Here is a 23,026-nt window from a genome sequence, read left to right as displayed (position 1 = left end):
ATTTGAACTTAACAGAAATGACATTTCAGGCTAAGAGCAGAAGGAAGCACGGCTTCAGCTGAGAATGATTATTATTAATACTCATTACAATTAGTAATGTCAATAAAAACTGCAATTGAAAACAAAAGTATCTTTGACACATTCTTTTTTTTAAAAACGGTGGTCTTGTCTCGCTCAAAGCCCGAGAGAGAATAAACTGAGAGGGGAGAGAGATGTTTCGTTTTCTGGGTTGTGCCCCACAGGTACCCGTGTGTCAGTTTACCAACAAGCTGCCCGCTAGGCAGTGAGGTGAGACAGCAGGTTCACCTGCCAATCAAGAGCATCTCAGCCTCCCTCCTTCGGACGCGGGCTCTTTATTTCAAGAGTTCTGACTGCTGTTCAGAAGCTATCTTTAGCAGGAGAGGTGAGAAGAGGAAATAATATAGGTATAGAAGAAGAATGATGAGGTGTCTTTGGGCCATGGAGCCTTTCTTAAACAGAGCTGCAGGAAATAAACAGCAATCACTGTAGCATGACTGAAAATCCACTGAGCAGGCAGCCTTAATTGAGCCCCTCTCTCTCTCTATTTCCTTTTCTCTCTTCCCTCTCTCCATGGATAATAAGCACAAGATCCCTTAACCTTTTTGTGCATTTTAAAGACCATTAATTGATGTGTAAAACTGCATTTTGCAGAAGTCAAGGGGTCCAAAGACCCTCGGGCGGTGTGTGATAGCTCAGATAATTTGAGTTTAACGTCTCAACTTGACAGATGGGTGTCGCTAAAGGAGGTGTATTCTATACAGTCGCTATACGAGTACACACAGTGGTGGAAAACAATAATCATGCATAGCATTTGCATGCGTGACTATGAATACTGATTTATGATGTGCTTATGTTAAAGGCATGTTCTCTTTAATCAGTGAGTAGGTGTTTATCGCTGTTAGATTTTATCACGTTATTGTGTGTATATATATATATATATATATATGTGACCCTGAACCACAAAACTAGTCGTTATATTTGTAGCAATAGCTAACAATACAATGTATGGGTCCAAATTATAATTTTTTCTTTTATGCCAAAAATCATTAGGATATTAAGTAAAGATCATACAAGAAGATATTTTGTAAATTTCCTATTGTAAATATATCAAAACTTAATTTTTGATTAGTAACATGCATAGCTAAGAAGTTCATTTAGACACCATTAAAGGCAGTTTTCTCAGTATTTCAAAAATTTACATTTCAAAAAATTGACCCTTGTGACAGGCTTTGTGGTCCAGGGTCACATATCATATTTGTATATTGAAAAATTGGTGTAGAAACAATTTTCACTTAAAAATTTCTCAAACAGTTACAAAGAAACTGCACATAACTGAATTTTTGAAGTATAAAAATTGAAATAGCATTTTTTTTTGTAAAACGTACTCTATATTATTTTTACAGTGTATATATTGTGTGTAATGTAATATCATGCGTGCATATGATATTGCATGTTTACAATAGTGATTGCAGCTTAAGTGTGATTTCTCAATCTAATAATTAGTTCACAATAACAAAAACAGTTCAGTAAACCCTGAAGATTTAAAAAAAAAAAAAAAAAAAAAAAAGACATCCTCCACTGATTTAATCAAACAAGCCTGTCTGTAAATTAATTTACGCCCTACTTGCTTTTTGGACATGTTTGAGCAACTCAAAACAAACAGAAGGTAAGTTATGAATTCTCTATGGGGAGTAGTATTAAAAATTAATCAGTGCTTATTAATATTATCTGTGATGTGATATTTCTCTGTCTTGGTGTGCAAGGAAAAAAAAAACGACTAATTGTACTCTGGACCTTGGATGATACGGGTATCAGTCATCACTCAGACTTTCTGCAGCTTTGTTTACATGCATTTGTTGTATTTCTACATGTTTGTGATGTGAATACCGTACGTTCGGTAGACTTCAAGCTGTGTGATGTGACAATAAAAGTGATGCGATTTGATCTGATCCTCATGCTCCGAGTCCCGGGTGGGCGGGGCCATGCTAATGACGTCAATGGAATGGGTGAGGTGACGAGCCCCTTCTGCGCTCCGCCCCGTGTGGGTGACGGGAGGGGGAGGGAGCCAGGCAGAGCTGATCCCACGTGTGACGCTCGCATTCCCGGCTCAGTAATATTCTCTTAGCTCTGACAGTGTGTGTGTTAGTTACTGGCCATAGTTGGGTTAGCCATGGAGGGAGACGGGAGCCAAGCCACATCTGGAAGCCCTAACGATTCGCAACACGACCCGGGGTAAGCCAGAGCCAATTCTGACAGCACTTGACTTTTTTCCTTGTGTGTTTTTCTCCAGTGAGCATGTTTTAAAAACGCTCTTCCGGGTGCACGCAACTACTACACCTTTGTTTGATGTATATTAGTGAGCACAGCCCGCCGGGGCTCAGTAAACACACAGCGCTCTGCTTTGCCTGCGTTTAGCTCTGCTTTTTTTGTCGCTAGCTACACGTCAAAATGGCCGATCTGACATCTGGACTCACTTCTGCTGTGTTTTCCCCTTACAGTAAAATGTTTATCGGTGGCCTCAGCTGGCAAACTTCACCAGGTAAGAGACCGATGGTTCGCTGTCATTTGCGCGCGTTTGTCGGGCTGTGTTGTGTTTCTTTCATTGTATCCAGCGTGGCGCGCTGTGCGGGATATGTGCCGTCATTTGAAGTCCTCTATTCGACCCCTGTTAGACATCCAGGGGGGCGTTTAATTTACAAACTGGTGTGTAACGCACGAATGCAAATCTCATGTGTGCTCTTTTCTTTCTGTTTTGCTTCACAGACAGCCTTAGAGACTATTTTAGTAAATTCGGAGAAATCAGAGAATGTATGGTGATGAGAGATCCCACGACAAAACGCTCCAGGTAAAAAAACAAACCAAAAAAACAATGTTTTGTTTAATCTCTTAACACATTGAGGATTTTATCCCAAGCGACAAATGGTCGATTTTGCCCTTGCGCTGTTATTCAGATGCTATGCGCTGTTGAGCCGACTGGATCGGTGTGTTTGTGAATAGGATACAGTTTGACATTGATTTGGGATTCTTCATCTTAAACCAAATGTCTTTAATATACCGAGCGCTTTTGCCTGTGACATTGACACGTTAATGGGGTTTTCACACTTGAAATTGTCATTCTTAACCCTGGGTTATTTTGTTCCGTCTTTCACGCTGTTCATACTTTACCCTGGGTTAGCAATTAATCCCGCGCTGTCAGATTGCGGGATTTCGTACTGTACGTTTGCGTATATTTGCATATTCATGAGGATTAATACGTTGATTGGACGCTTACAGCACTGGACCTGTTTTAATATCAGTAGAAATGTCGCTACGTAGATCTTCTCCAGTTGCCTTACAACGTATCACATAAAAAAATAACCTAACTTACATTGTTTTCCTCAAACATTTAAATTACAAAACAGCGTGTGAAAGTTTCTGCGACTGTGCAACGCTTATGAATATTTAATGAGGGAAGCGCAGAAGCCGTTTATGATTGGTTGTCTGTTGCTAAACAACTCGGGTATATGTAGCAGAATTTCATAACGGACGGTTAACGGACGGATGCTACACACCTGTCAGATTACACGTTTAAAACGTTTCTTAAAGGTTAAAACTGGCCTTTACCCAGGGTTTAAAAGGACGTTAACCCAGGATTAAGTGTGGCGTGAAAAGTCCTTATGTGTCCTTCACGGAATGTGTTTCTGAGGTAACACGTTATGCAAATGTTTATCTGAAATGTGGTTCTTGCTAAATAATATAACAGGCAGGAAATATTAAAAGGATATTTCACACGGAAATGGAAGTTCTGTCATTTGTTTATTCTGCGAAACACAAAAGAATTGTTTGGGACTGACAGTTTCAGTCACTGTTCACTTTTATTAGCATCCCCCCCCCCCATACAATGAAAGTGAATGGTGACTGAAGCTGTCATTCTACACATTCTTTTGTGTTCCTCAGACGAATGAAAGTCATACGGGTTTGGAATGACACAAGGGTGAGTATGTTAAATGATGACAGAAATTTCATTTTTTGCAACCTGCTGTACTCTTTTTGTCCTTGACACTGTATTTCCAAGATAACCTGTTATTGTAAATGTTATAGATTTCAAAGTTCATGTAGCGTTAGAATGGATATGTTAACAAGCCAGTCAAACACGTGTAACGCATCGCTGTCAGCTCCTAATGTATGTCTGTGTTTTTGTTTGTTTTGTCTTCCAGGGGATTTGGCTTTGTTACGTTTGCGGATGCGGCCAGTGTAGATAAGGTCCTAGCTCAACCTCACCACGAATTAGACTCAAAGACGGTACGTTCCCTTCTGTTTGCGTTTATGTTTGCTGAAGTGCTTGTATCTGTGACATTCAGTGGCGCAAAGACACGCAGTCTCCCTATCATATCCCTTCCCGGGTCGAGGCACTCCGCGTCATTTGTCATTGTACCCCACACACAACAGCGGGGCACTTGACATAAATAAGTAGCCGGATAATTAGTCCTGTCTTCTTCACATGCCTCAACTGGATTTAACCCTGTGCTTGCCAAACCGGGACTGGGGAACAAAGGGTTAAATCTCACAGAGGTACTAGGGCAAGAAGGGACTAATTACCTGTGGTGTTGTTCAGTCGTGGCTCCAGCTGTGCCTCTTGTGACGTAAGACTTGCAGTGTATGACGTAGTTGTTCCAGACAGAAATGCATGGATAAGTTCATTGTAAACCTTGCTGACTAGAAATATTTTGTGTATGATTTACATGGTAAACTAATTTGATCGCATTCATTTCTTTTTGTATTTTCATAGTATGTTTAGACTTGTGTTGATTCTTTGCCTTGTGTGGTGCCAGGTTAGTGTGTGTACTGGTGTGCACTTTTCCATTATTATACTTTAAGTATTATGCATTCATTTAATTTCCTAATGTGTAATTAATTATTTATATTAAATTTTTCTTATTTATTTTTCAGTTGTTTTATTCATGCCCGGACTTTGCTGTTGTTTCGACATTAAAAGGTGCTTGTAATATGAAGTAAACTTAATTTAGAATATGTGATATGATTTTTTTTTTTGTACATTTTTAAATAAAGATTCAAATTTTTAAAAGATTTTTGTGTTTTTTTTCCTTTTTTTTTAACCTGTAGAGATTAGAATTATTTTATAAATATTTATATTATACATTTTTATATAGTATGGATTCTTCCAAAGCATTTTTATTTAGTAGTATGAGTAATATCTGGAAAATACTGTGTGTTTATGTTATATTATTTATATTAATTTACATTGGCCATGTAAATATGCAAACTGAGTCATATGTATATTTCTGTCAGCAAGAAATAGATTTGTCTTATTCAACCTAACCTGAATCCAGGCAGAAATGCATTTAGATTTCCATGTGTCAGTGAATCCCAGGATAAGCAGATGCTGTATCAGTAAATTTAATGTGGATTCTATTTTCTTTTTTTATGTATAAAGTCACCATCTTTCCTGTTTGTAGATGCAGCTGCTAGTTACCTGTAGGAGTCCAGAGTGAAAGAGCCTTTTATTTGGGATAGCTAGGGTGTGGACAAATACCGCCTTCACTGACTTATTTTAATGGATGCCATGTTGCTGCAAGTTCATATCAAGAGACAGACTGTATTTAGAGGCGTTCACAGAGGTTCATAGCTTCCCTCAGGAATTTTGTGGCTAATACTCTTCTCCCAGAACACTGCGTTTTGGCATTTCCAGTGTTTTCCAATTAAAAAAAAAAAAAAAGTGCGATTCTGTGATAAGATGGGGTTAGAATACTTTTTCTGTTTTTAGGTGAGTAGGCAGATTTTAACTCACAATTTAAAATGGTGAGATAAATTGAAATAATTTCTAAAAAAGGCAATATGTATTTTAATATCAAACACTTAGTTTATTTAACACTTATCATTGGTTTAAGAGCAACGTGTACGTGTAAAAAATGTAAAACACTAAACTAAGGTTAACTGATAAGTTGCACTGATTAGATTATATCAAGTGGCTAATTTGGTCATTAGCGGATTAACCAGTTAAACTTTTTATTACCCACCTAAAGCTGCAGCTAGATTACTGATGATTGTTTACTTAAACCCAGCAATTGGCAAATATTAATTTTGAATTATAATTTAGCACAGCAGGTGAATATTCGCCACCTCTCTTGGTTCCGTGCCCTAAATCTGTTAGAAATACAGGTGTGCTATTCATTATGTCTCTCTCCCTGCCAGTTTGGCATTGACTGATGTAAGCCGAAATGCCTTTAGGAGGGAGAACATTTCTGTCTGATTAATAAAATAATACAACATTGTACATGTCAGTGTTGCGCTAGTTGAAAAACTTGTAATTCGGACATCAAAAGTGGGGCGTTTAGATTACATAATCACGGCACACATGTGTAATTCTAGTATTCTTAGTAAAAAGTGGGTCAAGGTTTGACGTTTCAAATGCTCTTGAATGGCCGAGGGGAAAAAAAAGGGAAAGCTAGCGTTAGCAGTGATGTATCCAGGATTGAGAGCGATTGAGATCATGTGGACAGTAGCGGCTGGTGCTAAAGCAGGGATTACTGAGCTCAGGGTAGTGATGTCATCGTCAGGGTTGGGGCGGCTGTGTCATGACTCTGGGGTTTCTTGATCTTTACCGCGTCACCACCTGTTTCATCTCGCCTTTATTTTCTATGCTTATTCCATTGAATATTTTTTGTATGTGTTTTGCAGATTTATATGTGACCCTGGAACACAAAACCAGTCATAAGTAGCACCTGTGTAGCAATAGGCAACAATACATTGTATAGGTCAAAATGATAAATTTTTCTTTTATGCCAAAAATCATTAGGACATTATGTGAAGATCATGTTCCATGAATATATTTTAAGTTTTCTACCATAAATGTATCAGAACGTAATTTTTGATTTGTAATATGCATTACTAAGAACTTCATTTGAGCAACTTTAAAGGCAATGTTCTCAATATTTTGAATTTTTTTTTTTTCCTCAGATTCCTTCCTTTTTTTTTTTTTTTTTTTTTTTTTTTTTTTTTTTTGTTTTAAATAGTTGCATTTTGGCCAAATATTGTCCTGTCCTATCAAACCACACATCAATGGAAAGCTTATTTTATATATTTGTATATATATGTATGTATGTGTGTGTGTGTGTGTGTGTGTGTGTATATATATATATATATATATATATATATATAAATATAAATAAAATAAATAAGCTTTTCATTATGTTTCTCGCCCTATATATATATATATATATATACACACACTGGTTTTGTGGTCCAGGGTCTCGTATATATTTCTGTATATGTATTTACTACTTGCATGTAATATTCAAAGAAAGTAATGTAAAAAGCTTTTATATTTCATATGGACATTATATTGCAGATAGACAATGTTAGAGTACTACCATTTGGCTCATTTCGCAATAAATGAAGTATCTGCTTCATTTAGAAGTTTAGAAGTACCTGCAGTACTCATCTTTCAATCCAGACACCTACATTTTATTGCATTTTCCATTTTCCACTTTTTTGCAATTTCCTGTCCAATCTTTTTGTCACATTTGAAGAGTGCAAATGGACCAAAGAAAACATGTACAGAGATATTCTTGACACACTTGTTTCACATTTGATTAAAAGCTGTGTAATCTGCAAATCTGAAAGCCTGGGGTGAGAATTGCATTGTGTATTGACAACTGAAAGACTGCTGCCGGTTTCTCTAAAAGCAATCTGTTTTAGATTAAACACTTTTCTGGATGAATTAAAGTATAACACAACAGCATCATTTCCAACCAGAAAGGTTTTTTTTTTTTTTTTTTTTTTTTTTTTTTTTTTTGGTGGTGTACATATTGCAATTCTGTTCAGGTCAAATTAATTTACCAGAAGACCCCCTCCTTTTTCACATTATACCAAAATATGTTTATTACGATTTTTTTTTTCTTTTGCACGCTGCCACATCTCACAATCCTGCTTTTCTTTTTCTTACCATTTATAAGAAGTGACAAAGCATTCAGACATGCGGTATATTCAAGAGCAATATAGCACTAATGGATCTTTTTCCCTTGAGTTATTTTTCCATTTAATGAGAGTGCAGAGGCAAGTCTTTGAACTGTTTTTGTTCTCGCATGCATGATTATCTACCGTCCTATCCTTCTAGTGCTCTGGCTGCCCAAGCTTTTGGCCTGTGTGCTAAAAAGAGGGACTGTTGTTTTTAGTCTATGAATGTTTAAATGACCAAAGCAAACATCTTGCTCAACAGCAAGCCGGCTAGGAGCTCACTTGTTTCGCTACGTAAAATCTTTATTTGACAGTTCAAAATAAATAAGTGATGTTCACTAATATGAAGTCTAACAAGCCAGCTAGTGGAAATCAATAACACCTGTTTATCATTAATGACACAATCTCTTTTCAGCATTAGAATTATCCATATTTTGCAGTATTCAAAATGTATAATGATGCAGAGGTCGATAAGAGAAAAAAACATCTTGATTGCAATTGACATATTTATTTGTTCATTTATCCTCCTGGCGAATTTGTTATTCTTAATATCCAGAATGAATCGTTACGCTGGCATGTAAATTACAAACGCTCTTAATCACAATGTGCGCAAAACTGTTTTGTTTGTAATGTAATAAAATCAAATAACATGGCTTATCTAACCAATAAAGCTAGTGATGGCCTGTCACATGCCAGAACGCATTATAGGCAGAGCAGTAACCCCTCGTGCGGTGCGGTACAGCGGAGGAGAGAGTCACCCATAATAATGATAATCCCTCTGGGGGGAAGGAGGTTGTGGACGTATTGATCTAATGCCCTGTCTTGATTCTCTGCAAATCTACAGCGCTCGCTAAAACACCTCCCGCCACGTCGACCTGACCTCCCCGGAGGCCGCGAGCACTTCTTCAGCGAGTCTTTGAATTATCTCCGGTGTGTTATATAATGCCACCTGTTTATTTATGTTGTAATCGAGTAATTATGCTCTAACCTGTGTAAGGTTTTATTCGATTTTGTCATACACAGGCCTCATGCAACCAGCGTGTAATAACTAGGCGAGATTACACATGAGACATGGAGCATTGCATCATGATTAATGCTATAATTTCCATGAAGGTTATCGAGTAGTCGCAGCACATTGCTGGCTTTTTCTAATATTTTCTAATTTTCCTCTTCACGTAACAGTATCACAAGCTCAGTATTTCTCATATTTCTTTCTCTCCTTCTTTGTCTCATTTAGATTGATCCTAAAGTTGCCTTTCCAAGACGCGCTCAACCCAAGGTAAGAGCTGTTTGCTTTTGCTCTCTCATGCCGAGCCACTTTACATTTGCAAGTCTGCTGCGTATTTGTTAATAGTGTGAGAGGGCGAATGTTTTTCGGCTGAATTTGGCCTTTGATAGAGCAAAGTTGAGTTGGAGTTGTAGCTGTGATGTTACGTTATGGTCTGTTGCAGTCTGGCTGGTGTTATTTTCCAGGCTAACTATGACTTCTCTGTGTCATGGTACAAGGAGAGACTGTTTAATTGTTGTTTCAAATGTGAGGAATTCAGATTTTTTTTAATTAGTATGGCTGGGTATGAACCCGAAGAACTATCACGGAGAAAATATTAAATTATCGCTGCCTTGTTGAGCGTGAAGGTTGAAATTTGTCTTTTTTTCATTTTTTCTTTTTGGGGGCATGAGGTAGGGTGGTGATTAACTTACCTTTTTTAGCATCGCTGCTTGAATGTAAGATCATTAGAGAGGATTTTTTTTTATGAAAGAAAGGGGAAAAAAACGAGAGGAGAATGTTGCCCTCAGCTGTGGAATTCAGAGCATTAAATCCCTCGTTTGAGTCTTGTCTCAACAAGTACATTTTCTTTGTACAGCCGAACGTGTGTGTGTTTTTATGGTATCTAATGTCCTGCTTCTGCGAGCCATGTTGGCAACGAACTTCCGACAGCCTCTTCACTTCAGACTGCACTGTCAGCCAGATGGTCTGTGCCCCAGATTTTGTGTCTGCCGTGCAGCCGTTGCTTGGCCTCTCAGGCAGAGCTGGGACGGCCCCCCTGGCTCAGCTACGGGCCACCAGCACTTTCGCCCGAGAGGAAAGGTGCACCGATCTGAGATCAGCCTAGGTGCTTTCTTTTAGAACGGATGCGGAACAGGACGGCAGACGGTCCTTGATCGGAACAGGCCGGGGAGGAGGGCTTGTGGGGTGACAGGTGTCCATTGCACACTTGTCTGGCTAATTGATATAAAGAACTTTTTTGCTTCATCCAGAGCTCATTGGAGGAGAAAAGGTGCACTCTTTTTCTCGCTCTCGCGCACATACACATGCCAGCGAAGCTGGTCCAAATGCAGGCCGCAGGGCCCCGGGCCTAATGCTGTTTCTTGGCTCAAGCAGGACACGGGATGAATAGTAGTATTAATACGGCCAGGCTCCAGTAGCAGTTAGACTGCAACCCTGTGGATGTTTGCTTGAAGCCAGGCACATTGACAAATAATGCCTTTAATGCAAATACATTATTATTCCCATGTCCTGTCAATAGGCTAGGCATTATCGCACCTTTGGAAGTTGCCAATAGTTAGCGGCATTCAGATTCATTACCCTATCCGACCCTACACTTAGATTCAAGAACAAAGCAGCAGTGGATAAACGCGAAGATCCAAATGGAAAACGACGGAAACAAAAGCTCAGACCTCTGAATAGTCATTCTGTCCTCACCATGCGAGTTTATTTTTTATTTTTTTTTATCTCCCAACAAAAGCACTAAAAGGGAGTGGGGATTTGTTTTTGCAATGATTGTGTTAAACAGCGCAGAAGTTTACCACAGGCGGAGGGCGAGATTGCTTTTTCGCCGTATTTGTGATTGGGCTTGTTGTTTCACACTACTTTTCCCCAACACGGCTCTGCATGTCCCGACAAGATTTTAATTGATATTGGGATTGAGGCCACTTTTGGAAGCGAATGGATTTTCGCAGGTCTGATATCGCCCTCTGAGAAAACTGTTATTTTCATCAACCCTAAGGCTGCATAATCCTTCCAATCAAGTTACCGACGCTTCACCAGCTGCTGTAGTGCGGTTTTAACAAGCCTCTAGGTGCAGTAAGGCGATGGACGATCATCTGTATGTGATGGGCCATTTGTTTGCTGCTGATTCTTGTCCTTTCTCATTGATCATGTTCGGAGGCCGCTCTGTCGCCGGTTGCTAATTTAGTGGGCTTGTATTTATCTTCAAGACATTTGTGTACAAAGCATTACGATCCCAAATAATTAATTTCAAAGCTATTTATGTACTTCAATAGGAAGAAATGTGAAAATTCATATTGTTGCGTGTAGATAACAGTGTTGTGGAAACTAGTTTGTACGTCGAATACATTCAAGCTACTATTTTGAAAATATATTTACATAATTTATGTAAAATTATTGTAATGTTATAATGGTGTTTTGTATGCTGCTAAAAAAAATAAGATGGGGAAAATTCTAGATTCTAGTGAAATGGTGAATCGTTTTTTTGAGTCTGGTAATGCTTCGTATGAGAGATAAGGCAAGGGTTTTTGCATATTAGCTACCAGCTGTTGCCATGTGGCTAAAAATTGTAGTTTTTTAGCAATTTTAGTTACCGTAAGTATTTTATATACTGGTATTTTAGCAGCTCTGCTTGTTTCTCAACACTGGTAACACTTCATTATATCATTAATAACAATGACAACATTAATGCGTAACATTTTATTTAATAGTGTTTGTGTTACATGTATTAATGCTGCTACATTTAAAAAAATACTACTACATTTAATAATATAAATTAAAACAATGAATATAAATAAACAAAAATGGGTAATTGAGTGTGGCTACAACTATACACAATTCAAGTTAAGTATTATAAATCAGTAATTATGTAATTAGTAAAATGCATTTAGATGGTTACATAATGCTTCAATTTGTGCATTTTCGTATATTTATATTTTATCATACATGCACTATTAATCTTTAAGTAGGGCCCTATGAAATCCATTTTAGTTTTTTCTGTTTTAACTTTTCTGGACTCCTTTTTAATGGTTAAAATATATTTTATTCATCAGAAAGCATGTGTAATTAATTAAAATCATGAAACTTAAACAATTTAACAGTAGTCTATTAAAAGTTCAGCAAAAATGACATGTTTAGGGTCCTATGAAGTGTTTTATTTTTGCCCACCAAATTTTTTTTTACCAAATTCTGTGTTGTAGCATGGCTAATTATTTGAATGCATAAAAACAAGTTTCATTTATTCTTTGCCTTGTGATATGTTCATCTGGTTATAAGATGAAGGCATAAAGCATTAATTTAATTTATCTTTTAATGAATGAAAATTAAACATTTTATTTTTGGCAAATAAAGGGGATTTACTATTACAATAAAAACATTGAAGAAATATATGATTATTCTTTAAAAATAAGGTTTTAATAAGTTTTGTAGTAGTGGTATTACGTACATTCTGCTGAACGATAGTAATGTATTCCTGCCATAATGTCTTCATGTTAAACCGGACTTTTATTTTGACAGGTTGCCGTGAATAATTTTCAGTTTCTGTGCGTATATGATATGATGATAGTTTTACTCAAATTAAATGGTAAAATGCTCATGAAGTGACTCTGAGAGCAGTTCTGGAGATGTTCATGTATTCTTGTCCTCATTTAATAAGATGGCAGATGGTGATATCACTGCAAGTGTCACGTGCTTCAGTACGAGTAGTAAACAAAACCGCACATCTGAGCCATTCATTAACACAGAGACATGCAGAATTCATATTTAAATAGTCGGTTTGCATCTTAATATTTACAAATATTAGTCCATATCACGATTTGATTTAAGTGTAATGACTTAATCTGTAAATTCCATCTTTAAGAAAGAATTCTGCAATTCGTCCACGTTTTCCACATTGCAGAAATCATAGGACCCTATTTGAGGCTGATTCATTTCAGTTAGTGAATGTTATAAGAAATTGTCACTCATGATATTGGCTGTCTGGAAAAAGGATGTTATGTACTGTCCATTTCAAATCTGTTAAAAGTTTTTCCTGACTTAAGTCTTTTGGGACACCTAGTAAGTTAGAGGAACTAGTTTGAACTGCTGTGTACATACAGGTCGAAATCTTGATTGTGGACATTACCAGCCGAATCTGCCCCCTGGGCTTTCGTTTCTTGCCTCTGGCTGCCAGCCTCTGGTTTTTCTATCATTAAAAAATTATTGTGTCATTTTTGCTGACACTAGTTAGACACTGCATAATGAGTTTGCATTCAAAGCTCAGAGCAGCCACCTTCGGGTCCTTAAACTTGATTTCACAGGGGTCTCACCAATCTTTGCCAAGCCAGTGGCTATAATCAGTGTAATGAGAGACATTATCTACAAAAATGGGAGCTGTGCTTGAAGTACAGCCATGTTAAAAGGCCCAGCACACAACATAATGCGATCCTTCAGCTCCAGCAACACAACACACAGCAAGCCTGAGTGGAGATGTCCTGGCATTTACCGCCCATAAGTGCTGTCAAAACAATGCCTGAGCAAAAGCTACAATCCCAGTTCTCTCGTTTTCCGCAAACCGCCTAGCACGGGACTGGCAGGAGAGCGAGAGAGAGCGCTTGTCGGAGCTGAAATTGAGTTTACCCTTGTATTTTTTTTTATTTCCTTTCCATCCTACATTGTATGGTGCTGTTTTTCCTCTCACTCTCCTTCCCTCCCTCTCGCTCTCTTTGTCAGTTTTTGAGTGTGTAAAAATATTTGTACCTAGTGTACTGCGAAACAGCGAAGCTGTCGGGTCCTGTGGCGCGGGCTCTCGGGGAGAGGCACACGACTAAGTGTGAAAACTCCAGGCCAAGTTTTTAATGAAGTCCAAAAGGTGGTGCCGTGTGAAGTGCCGAAACCACCTCTCAGCAAACGTTTTCTCGCTCTCTGGGAGAGAAGAGGGGCACCGAGAGCCCACTGACTCCAAACAACCCCAGCGCCAATTAAAAAGCCCGGCCAACGCACTGCTCAATCCGGCTTCGTTGATCGCCTCTTTCATTTCCGCCGCCATAGTTCTTTGCTGACAGCTTGGCAAAGCAGCCTTCTCTCTTTTGAATTTTCCGCAGGTGCTTTTTTTTTTTTTTTTTTTTTTGGTTTCTTTTTTTTTTTTTCAGTCTTGTGGGCTGAGAAAACAGATTTGATAAAAGGGCCTTGGTTAAATCTGTTGTAGGTAGATCTCAGTGTGGCTTGATGTAAACATTGCATGGAAGTTCCATGATGAAACGTTTGATGCAAGGAACAACAAAAGAAAGGTTGTGGATTGAGAGATAGATACAAAAGAAAGAAGGAAAGAAGAAAATTCCACCTCATAGTTAACCAGGGCACTAGGACTATGGATGTCATTTATTTCTTGAAATTTTAAGTGTTATTAATTTGCAAATTTACATTTGCATGGTTTCTTTTGTAAACACTCGGTTTCCTAAACAGTTGTTCATGCTGCAGGATAAATCTTTTTTTTTTTTTTTTTTAATGCAGTGTTTACATTGTCAATTGCTCTGAGAGTGTTTTAGTGTTGCACCCTTCATTGTAGGTGAGTGACATTTATAATGAATCTAATTTTTTTTAACAGTTATGAAGGCATACCAGACATACTTGTGGTATACTGATAATTAAACAACTTCAGCAAGCAATTATGTCTGATTTAATTTCTAATTAGTGTGAGAAGCTATCTGAATGCAGAGTAACATCTTGTTCTTAAAAGGTAAAGCCCTTCTTTACACATTCAGAGGTTGTCTGGTAAATTTATTGTCGCTGAAGTAGTCTCAGTTTTGGCGAGTAAATGCATTTCTTTTATGTGACCCTGGACCACAAAACCAGCCTTAGATAGTATGGGTATATTTGTAGCAATTAGCCAAAAATACATTATATGGGTCAAAATGATCGATTTTTCTTTTATGCCAAAAATCATTAGGATATTAAGTAAAGATCATGTTCCATGAAGATATTTTGTAAATTCCCTACCATAAATGTATCAACTTAATTTTTGAGTAGTAATATGCATTGCCAAGAACCTCATTTGGACAAATTTAAAGGTGATTTTCTCAATATTTTAATTATTCCAGACTTTCAAATAGTTGTATCTCAGCCAAACATTGTCCCATCGTAACAAACCATACATATACAGTACCATTTAGAAGTTTAGGGTTGGTAAGATCTTTTAATATTTCAACAAAGGTGCATTTATTTGGTCAAAAATACAGTAAAACTGTCATATTGTAAAATTCATAATAACTGTTTTATATTTTTTATATATTTTAAAATCTACTTCACCCCCTTGAGTATGAGTCACATGGTTCAGAAATAATTCTAATATACTGATTTGGTATTCAAGAAACATTTTTTTAATATTATCAATGATAAAAACAGTTGTCCTGCTTAATATTTTGTGGAAATCATGATTTTTTTGTTTTGAAGGATTTAATATGATGAATATAACGTTTAAAAGAACAGCATTTACAGTATCTTTTGTGACATTATAAATGTCTATATTGTCACATTTGATTAATTTGATGCATCCTTGCTGAATAAAATTATGAATTTCTTAAATGGGGGGGAAAAAATTGCAGTCACTGATCAGTTTTTTTTCCTTCTCATTGATAAGGTTGGATGTGAGGAGTGTAAACTGATTCTAGACCAGCCTTAAGGTCTGTTCACAATAAAAAATAATAACAATAATGATAACAGTAAAGATATAGTTCTGAAAATCATGCTCAGTATTAAAGAATAGCAGAGTCCACACTACAGCTATATGATAAAGGCACAGAGAAACGATATAGTTGGAATTACTTTCAGAAGGATATTTTCCAGCTGATGAACGATAAAAACATCGACAGCCAATCAGAATCAATCCTGTTGTCACAAGCTTGAGAATTGAAAGAGGCAGATGAGCATGCGCTTAGAATAAGCTGGTGTGGACGCTAATATAGATGTTGTTTGTTTGAATGGGCCTTTACATACACTATGCCTTTGGTCACATGATAATGTCAAATATGCCTTTTAAGAGAAATCTTTGAGATCCCCGTCTTCCCCTCTAGTAAAGCCTGGTGACTGAGAGCATGGCTGATGTGTTCACATGTTTGAGAACTATAGAGGAGAGCTCAGTACCGCTGTGGCCGGCCCAGCACTAACTGCTGTTGAGTGACACTAATGAGGAGAACAGGCATGCAGGAAAGGGAAGGAAACAAGCTCTTCTGGACATGGCCATTGACAAAACCCCTTTAAGATCTCACCACTCACTGCAATCTTTTCCAAGACCCCCCCTCCGCACCCACCCCACCCCCCACCCCCCCAGACTTCCCTTCTCAAAAAGACACATCTCTCAATTAGCATGGCTCGGAGAACATGGCTCTTTGGTGCTTTTCCTTTGATTTGTTTTGATTAGCAGGATGTGAGGGATCTAATTGAATCCTGTTCTAGAGAGTATGGCAACACGTCTCACATCGAGCCAAAACAACAGAGAATAGACTGAGACAGGGGTCAAAATGCATTCTGCAGTGTCGAATTTGAATCTAAAGGTTTGCGTGGTTGAACTTGTTTTTATGTCAGATGTGCAAACATGAGGAGGGTGAATTTCAATGCCAACTTTCACAGCAACATTGCATGGATAGGGTACACTTTGATGTTCCATTGTTTTTTAGAGGCATAAATAACGTTTTTTATTAGATATGTGACCCTGGACCACTAAACCAGTCATAAGGGTCAATTTTTCGAAAGTGAGGTTTATGCATCATCTGAAATCTGAATAAATAAGCTTACCATTGGTGTATGGATACAGCTATTTAAAGATCTGGAATCTGAGGGTGCAAAAAGATCAAAATATTGAGAAGAAGTCCTTTTTGGCATAAAAAAACCCAATAATTTTGACCTATACAATGTATTGTTGGCTATTTCTACAAATATACCCATGCTACTTATGATTGGTTTTGTGGTCCAGGTTCAAATATGTTTGATAAACACTTTTTCTGAAGTGTAAGCTCCTTTTACTGGCTATTTGCTGAAGAGAACAAATAATTCATTTCATTCTTCAGTTCACATAATTTTCACCCATGCTTTATTTTTTAGTTTTGAGCCCTATTTGTACCCCATTCGTGGAAAGTGGCTGCAAATATTTGTGTTGGCTGTTGTGTTGTTCTTCCTTCCTCATTTGTTCAGGCTCACTGCCTATTCAGAAGTAAACTGATACACACAGGCCTTTCACAAATGGCCCTAATCAATAGCAAATCGCTTTGTCTTTCTTTTGTAACTGTATGAAAGTTAAGTAAAAAGTTCATTTTCTGTGTAGCTGCTGTTGTAGACAGTGGCTTTGTGCCAGTTCTAAAAACACATGATTTTTCTTAGGTGATTTTTCTCTCCCAGTCGCACTGTGACATTAACTGAGTAAAAAGAGTAGCAATAACACAAAGGGTGTTGTGTTCTGCCTCCCAGCTAAAGACACAGTGTGAGCTGAACCAAATGTATTTTTTGACCCTTTCTAACACCAGTGCTAAACTTGCACTTGCAGATATTTTAAATTGTGTGCAGTGACCACCCGGGTGTCTGTCCCAGTTGATTTTTGATTGGTTGGTCATGTCTTAGGCCCTTTTTATACCTGATACTCTTCACGGACCATGCCATTTATGTTTTGTATGTCAGAAATACAGACAATGTTCCATCTGTGTTACTGGGTGATTCATAATTCTGCTGATATTTGGCATTTTTGCTATAATTAACACTGGCTGAACAGTTTTTTTTTCTGTTGGTCCCATTCATTTTGGAAGCAAGGCTTTTTAATAAATTATTTAATTATTGTTATTTTTTAAAAAAATATATAATGTTTAATTATGATTTTTTATCATTGTTAGAGTTAAAGTTAGAGTTAAAAATACTGTTTTTTTTTTTTTTGTGTTTTATTTTAATGCCTTTGAATTAAGATCTGCGATTTTCATACATATCATGTTTTTGACCCTGGACCACAAAACCAGTTATAAGTAGCCCAGGTATATTTGTAGCAATAGCCAACAATACATTTTATGGCTCAAAATTATAAATTTTTCCGTTATGCCTACGGTGAATATATCAAAACCTAATTTTTAATTAGTAATATGCATTGCTAAGAACTTGATTTGGACAACTTTAAAGGTGATTTTTCTCAATATTTAGATTTTTTACTTTTTTAATTTTTTTGCACCCTCAGACTAAATACTGTCCTATTATAACAAACTATACATCAGTGGAAAGCTCATTTATAGTGCTGTCAAATGATTAATTGCAAAGTTTTTGTTTATATAATATGTGTGTGCACTGTGTATATATATGTATATATAAATACACACAAATGGTCTGCGTCTGTCCTGTCCATAATAAAGGCAAAATGGCAAAAAAATAAACCTTTAAAAAAATACACACAGATGCATACATACTTAAGAAAAATGTTATATTCATATAATAAATATCCATGTATATATGAATATAAATATATACATGGAAATACATGGAAATATTTTCTACTTTATACTGTATGTCTGTGTATTTAAAAATGCATAATAAATGCATGCAGTACACACACATATGTTAAACAAAAGCTTTTATTTTGGATGTGATTAATCATGATTAATCGTTTGACAGCACTACCTATTTATTCAGCCTATATCTAAATTTCAGAAAATTGACCCTTATGGCTGGTTTTGTGGTCCAGGGTCACATATCAGCATTCTTTTTTACATATTTACAAATTTAGAGCCGATCACCCGCAATGGATATTAATACCAATGGATATTAATAAAAAGGCTATTCTTATTGGTTTGTCATTTGTTGCCTGTTCTTGTGCATGGAATTTTTGAGATTTTGAAGATTTTACACAGATTGCATACATTGCTGACTTCATTAAATTTGCTTTCTCAGCCCTCAGTTGTATTCGATTTTGATAAAAGTCTTAAAAAAATAAGACAATACGGTATTACTTCAGGCCAGCTTTGACTTTGCCTTGGGCTGTCAGGCCTGGAAGCATGTCAACAGCGCAGACAGGTTATTACACTGTGACAAACTCAGTACGGAGCATCCTGGAGCTTTCATTTAGGGTTTCTCCCAGAGTGGAAGGCTGCCAAGTCTGCCAGAGCCCTTGTAGGAGCAGACAAGCTTCCAAATCCGCCCAGTCGACGCTGCCGCGTGCTTCTCTTTGATGCTGCGGTTACCTGCCGTGTCCTATGCACAGTACTGATGTAGCACCGAGGCTATCGGCCCACACACTCCACCCTCTGACAGCCGAACTCTGTGCTGCTGCCTGCTGGCTCTCGCTGTCTTTCCCTGTCTGAGACCTCATACGAACCTGCCTGCTGCATGGAGGGTATGAGATTTGCAGCGTTGCATCTGGTTTGTAATCACTATCGGTTTTAACAGCCTGTTTATTGTGCTGTCTGTAGGGATGCACACTGTATGGCCAACATAGATTAATCCATGTTAAAAATCGGTACTTATTTGTTTAAAAACAAAATTCCTGATTTGACTTGGATTCATAAGCATCTGTGACCTTGGACCACAAAACTAGTCATAAGGGGCATTTTTTTTTTTAAATTGAGATTTATACATAATCTGAAAGCTGAGTAAATAAGCTTTCATGTATGGTTTGTTAGGATATGACAATATTTGGCTGAAATGCAAGTATTTGAAAAGCTGGAATCTGAGGGTGCAAAAAAATCAAAACTTGTAAAATCACCTTTTAATTGTCCAAATTAAGTTCTTAGCAATGTATATTATTAAGCAAAAAATTGTTTTGATAGTTTTGATATATTTAAGGTAGGAAATTTACAAAATATTTTAATGGAACATATATCATATCATATCCTAATGATTTTAGGCATAAAAGAATAGAAAAGGGTCACATTATATTTGATTTGAATAGTCAGTTTTGCTTAAGCTTTTCTCTTGGTCATGCAAAACAAAATAAAGTTATTTCATTACTAAAACTTGACACCACTCTATAGATTAATAAAATTAACATTTTTACCCAGACCTGAATAAATGTAAATAAGTCACTAATATCCGCTGATAACCGATGTGGTCCTGTATCCAGGAAAAGCATATACTGCATGTTTTTGACCTTGATGCGCAGACTGCAGTCAAACACGTTTTTCTCCCTGCGTTGTTACTACTTTGACTAGTCGGATATTGACATTTCTGACTCTGTGGAAGCTGCGCTCGCCTCGTTCACTGTCCGCCTCTCTCTGGGTGTTTGTGAAATGAGCGGTCTGTGCAATCAGCGCAGTGCTGTTGGACTCGTTGAAGCTCCTCTGACCCGCCGTGTGTATGTCCTTGTTCAATGATTGTCCTTCAGTTCACTGCAGTGCTCAGCTCCTCTCCTCCACACAGCTCGGCCACTTATCTGACCAGGTGGCTGATATGTTTTCTTTTCTCCTTCTCTTCATTTCTCCCCTTTTTCGCTTATTGTTTTTAGCATCCCACTGCAAGGGCACCTTTTTTACTTTCCACTCAGGAACACTTGGGATTGCCCTCTTTCAATGTCTCCATCTTTCTTTTTTTTTTTTTTTTTTTCTCCCCACACGCATACAGTGCACTACAATTTACCACTACAATTTACAGGGGTGACAAAATTTGTATGTTAGAGAACAGGTTTTGTATTAGGACATCAGATGGCAACCCAACACAGTACTAGAGTACTTAATAATCAAAATGTATTGATGGTATAAACAGCATAGGCCCTAGAAATTGTGAAATCATTAACATTTAAATTGGCTGAATTGGAAAATGGGCTATTTTGGTTTCTAAATGTCTCCTGAATTTCAATAGTTTCATGCTCAAGCCAGTAATTCACCACAAAACAGATTGTGGTTTGCTCAAATTAGTTTATCCTCTTTTTAGTGAACCTCTATATAATGTAGTCTGAGTCATATTTCCTTTTACCTTGTGTAATTTTGTTAATGGTTTTTGAGAATGAAGACAAATCATGTAATCTCTCCATGTTGATATTTATATAATTTGGTGCGTTTTTACCAAGTGACATATATTGTAGATTGTATTTTTTTTTTTTTTTTTTTATTAGATGTATACCATTTTTTCACTTTCTCATTTTAAATCTAACAAGCCTGATTGAATATTAGTGTTAGTGTTTTTAATTAGCAATTGTTTCCAACCCAGACTAGTGACCTTTTTTTTAGGAGTTCAGAAAAACCAATGACTCGAGGTCCCTATTTAGTTCTGCAAAAGGTACAAAAAGGTATTAATATGCTCATCCGGATCTCTGTGGTTTGTCCCGCGTGGCAGGTCGGAAAAGCAGGAACATCTATTAGTTGCAGTGTGTACGACTGTCAGGGCCCAGGCCTTTTTTCATTGGCTCTGAATGTGACTAGCGACGGACACCCCCCTCAGAGGCGACGCCTCCTTTGGTTGCATTCTCTCCGCCCTCTGGTTAGCTGGAGCCTTTGCTACCGCATGATAAATCTGATGCTAAATTTAGAAGCCGTTTTTCTCGCACAGAGAGAGAGATTACTGGCAAAGAGAGAGAGTGAAAGACAGAAAGTAAGAGAGTGTGTTTATGAGTGTTGCAGGCTTGCTATCCACAACAAATCCATTTGCAAAGAGACAACGTGTGTGTGTTTTCTTTTTTTTGTTTTTTTTTTTGTTTTTCCTCTTCTCTCGTGAGGGCTATTGTTGTCACTGATTTTCCATTGTGTGATTTATTTGCGCTTATTTTAACTGTGTATTGTTGCTTTATTTAGTTCAGTTCTATTTAGGAGCACTGAATGTTGGCCAGGCCTTTATAATATGCATTTTTCCCATCAGTGAGGTCAATTACACCGTATCTTCTTTAAAAAGACAAAGTCGAAGAGGCTTTTCGTCACTGATTGGATTCGTCTCATTTGTCCTTTTAGTGCAATCATTATATACGATTGAACTAACCTTTAATCTCGCATGCCCAGGTTTACTAAGCATTTTTTCTTTTACTTGTTTTGTTGGCAGTAGTAAGGGTGCAGTTATGTAACGGTGAACTTGCAAAAGGCTGGGCTGCATATGTAGACGCAATCCCTACTTCAGGATTTAGCTTATCCCGTTCACTACGCAGGTCCCTGAGAAACCACTTACCTTGATTTTCCACGCTACTGCTGTGGGATTTCATTTGATCTTTAAAAGCAGATGGCACACCAGCTACATCTAAGAACAAAACAAGTGCCATCTTCCTTTCATATTGACCAAAGACACAAATACACTTAGCGTCGCACGTAAGGCGCTGCACGAATCGAAGCATCAAACGAAATTAGCCTTGAGCGCGACTGGTTAGCAACAGCTGTTAGCTTCAGCAGGCGCACGCTAGGCTTTTGATGTAGCGAGGGAGGGTAAAGGGTGATGCTGGGTCTCTCTGAAGTATGCTGGGAGATGGGAACTTGCTGGGGACAATTTTCCAATGCTGATACAGCTGAAACAACAGGAGGGACAGTGCGCTTGAGAGGACTGACCTGCTTTACTCCCCTGTCGCTACTCCGACGCCAAAACAAACTCGCACCTTTTCAAGACTCAGTCAGTGTGCTGTGCTCTAATTCACAGGTGTCTCGGCTGACCTATTTCATATCGTGCTGTGCACCGTCGCAGTTGTTTCAAGGGATTGTTCACCCAAAAATGAAAGTCTGTCTTCATTTACTTACCATAATGCTTTTCTGAAGCTGGATGACTTTCTTTTTTGCATGAAACACAAAAGGAGTCATCTTGAATATATATGTTCAAAGGTTTCTATGTGTTTTTACAACATTGAGTAATGTATCACAGACATATCTCACAAATTCTTTCATAAACAAAGTGTAGAGAGAGTGTAAATAAGAGATTCATTGTGCAGTGTAGAGAGCTTCGTCGATTATAATGGAATTTAGTGAGATTGCAATGAACTAAGATGAGTGACCGCTTTTTATCATTAAGGGAGTTTGTAAATGAGATAATGAGTTAATACAACAGTTTATATTAAGTGACTTACATTGTTTGACTATTACACTATTGCCTGATTTTGCTCTGTTTCGTCATCAAAAATAGTTTAAAACAAGTCAC

At 37.5% G+C, this 23,026-nt stretch overlaps 1 protein-coding gene across 12 annotated transcripts in view; it reads left to right on the top strand.

Moving 5' to 3' along the window:
• Nucleotides 1-2,063: 2,063 nt before the first annotated feature.
• The window catches only part of msi2b (musashi RNA-binding protein 2b), a 302,804-nt gene continuing 281,841 nt past the window's right edge, over nt 2,064-23,026 (top strand). For all 12 annotated transcript variants that reach the window (XR_007829157.1, XR_007829159.1, XR_007829158.1 and 9 more), the window contains exons 1-5: nt 2,064-2,253; nt 2,520-2,560; nt 2,785-2,866; nt 4,218-4,302; nt 9,215-9,256. Coding sequence is in view for 6 of the 12 variants with exons in the window: in XM_051128674.1 (XP_050984631.1) it covers nt 2,192-2,253; nt 2,520-2,560; nt 2,785-2,866; nt 4,218-4,302; nt 9,215-9,256 (312 nt within the window). In the remaining 6 variants the exon portion in view is untranslated. The remainder of the gene's footprint in view (nt 2,254-2,519; nt 2,561-2,784; nt 2,867-4,217; nt 4,303-9,214; nt 9,257-23,026) is intronic.

Source organism: Labeo rohita, chromosome 15 (genome assembly GCF_022985175.1).
Source record: "Labeo rohita strain BAU-BD-2019 chromosome 15, IGBB_LRoh.1.0, whole genome shotgun sequence".
Classification (NCBI taxonomy): Eukaryota; Metazoa; Chordata; class Actinopteri; order Cypriniformes; family Cyprinidae; genus Labeo; species Labeo rohita.
The sequence above is the reverse complement of the archived record's forward strand: the minus strand, read 5'-3'. Positions and strand labels throughout refer to the sequence as shown.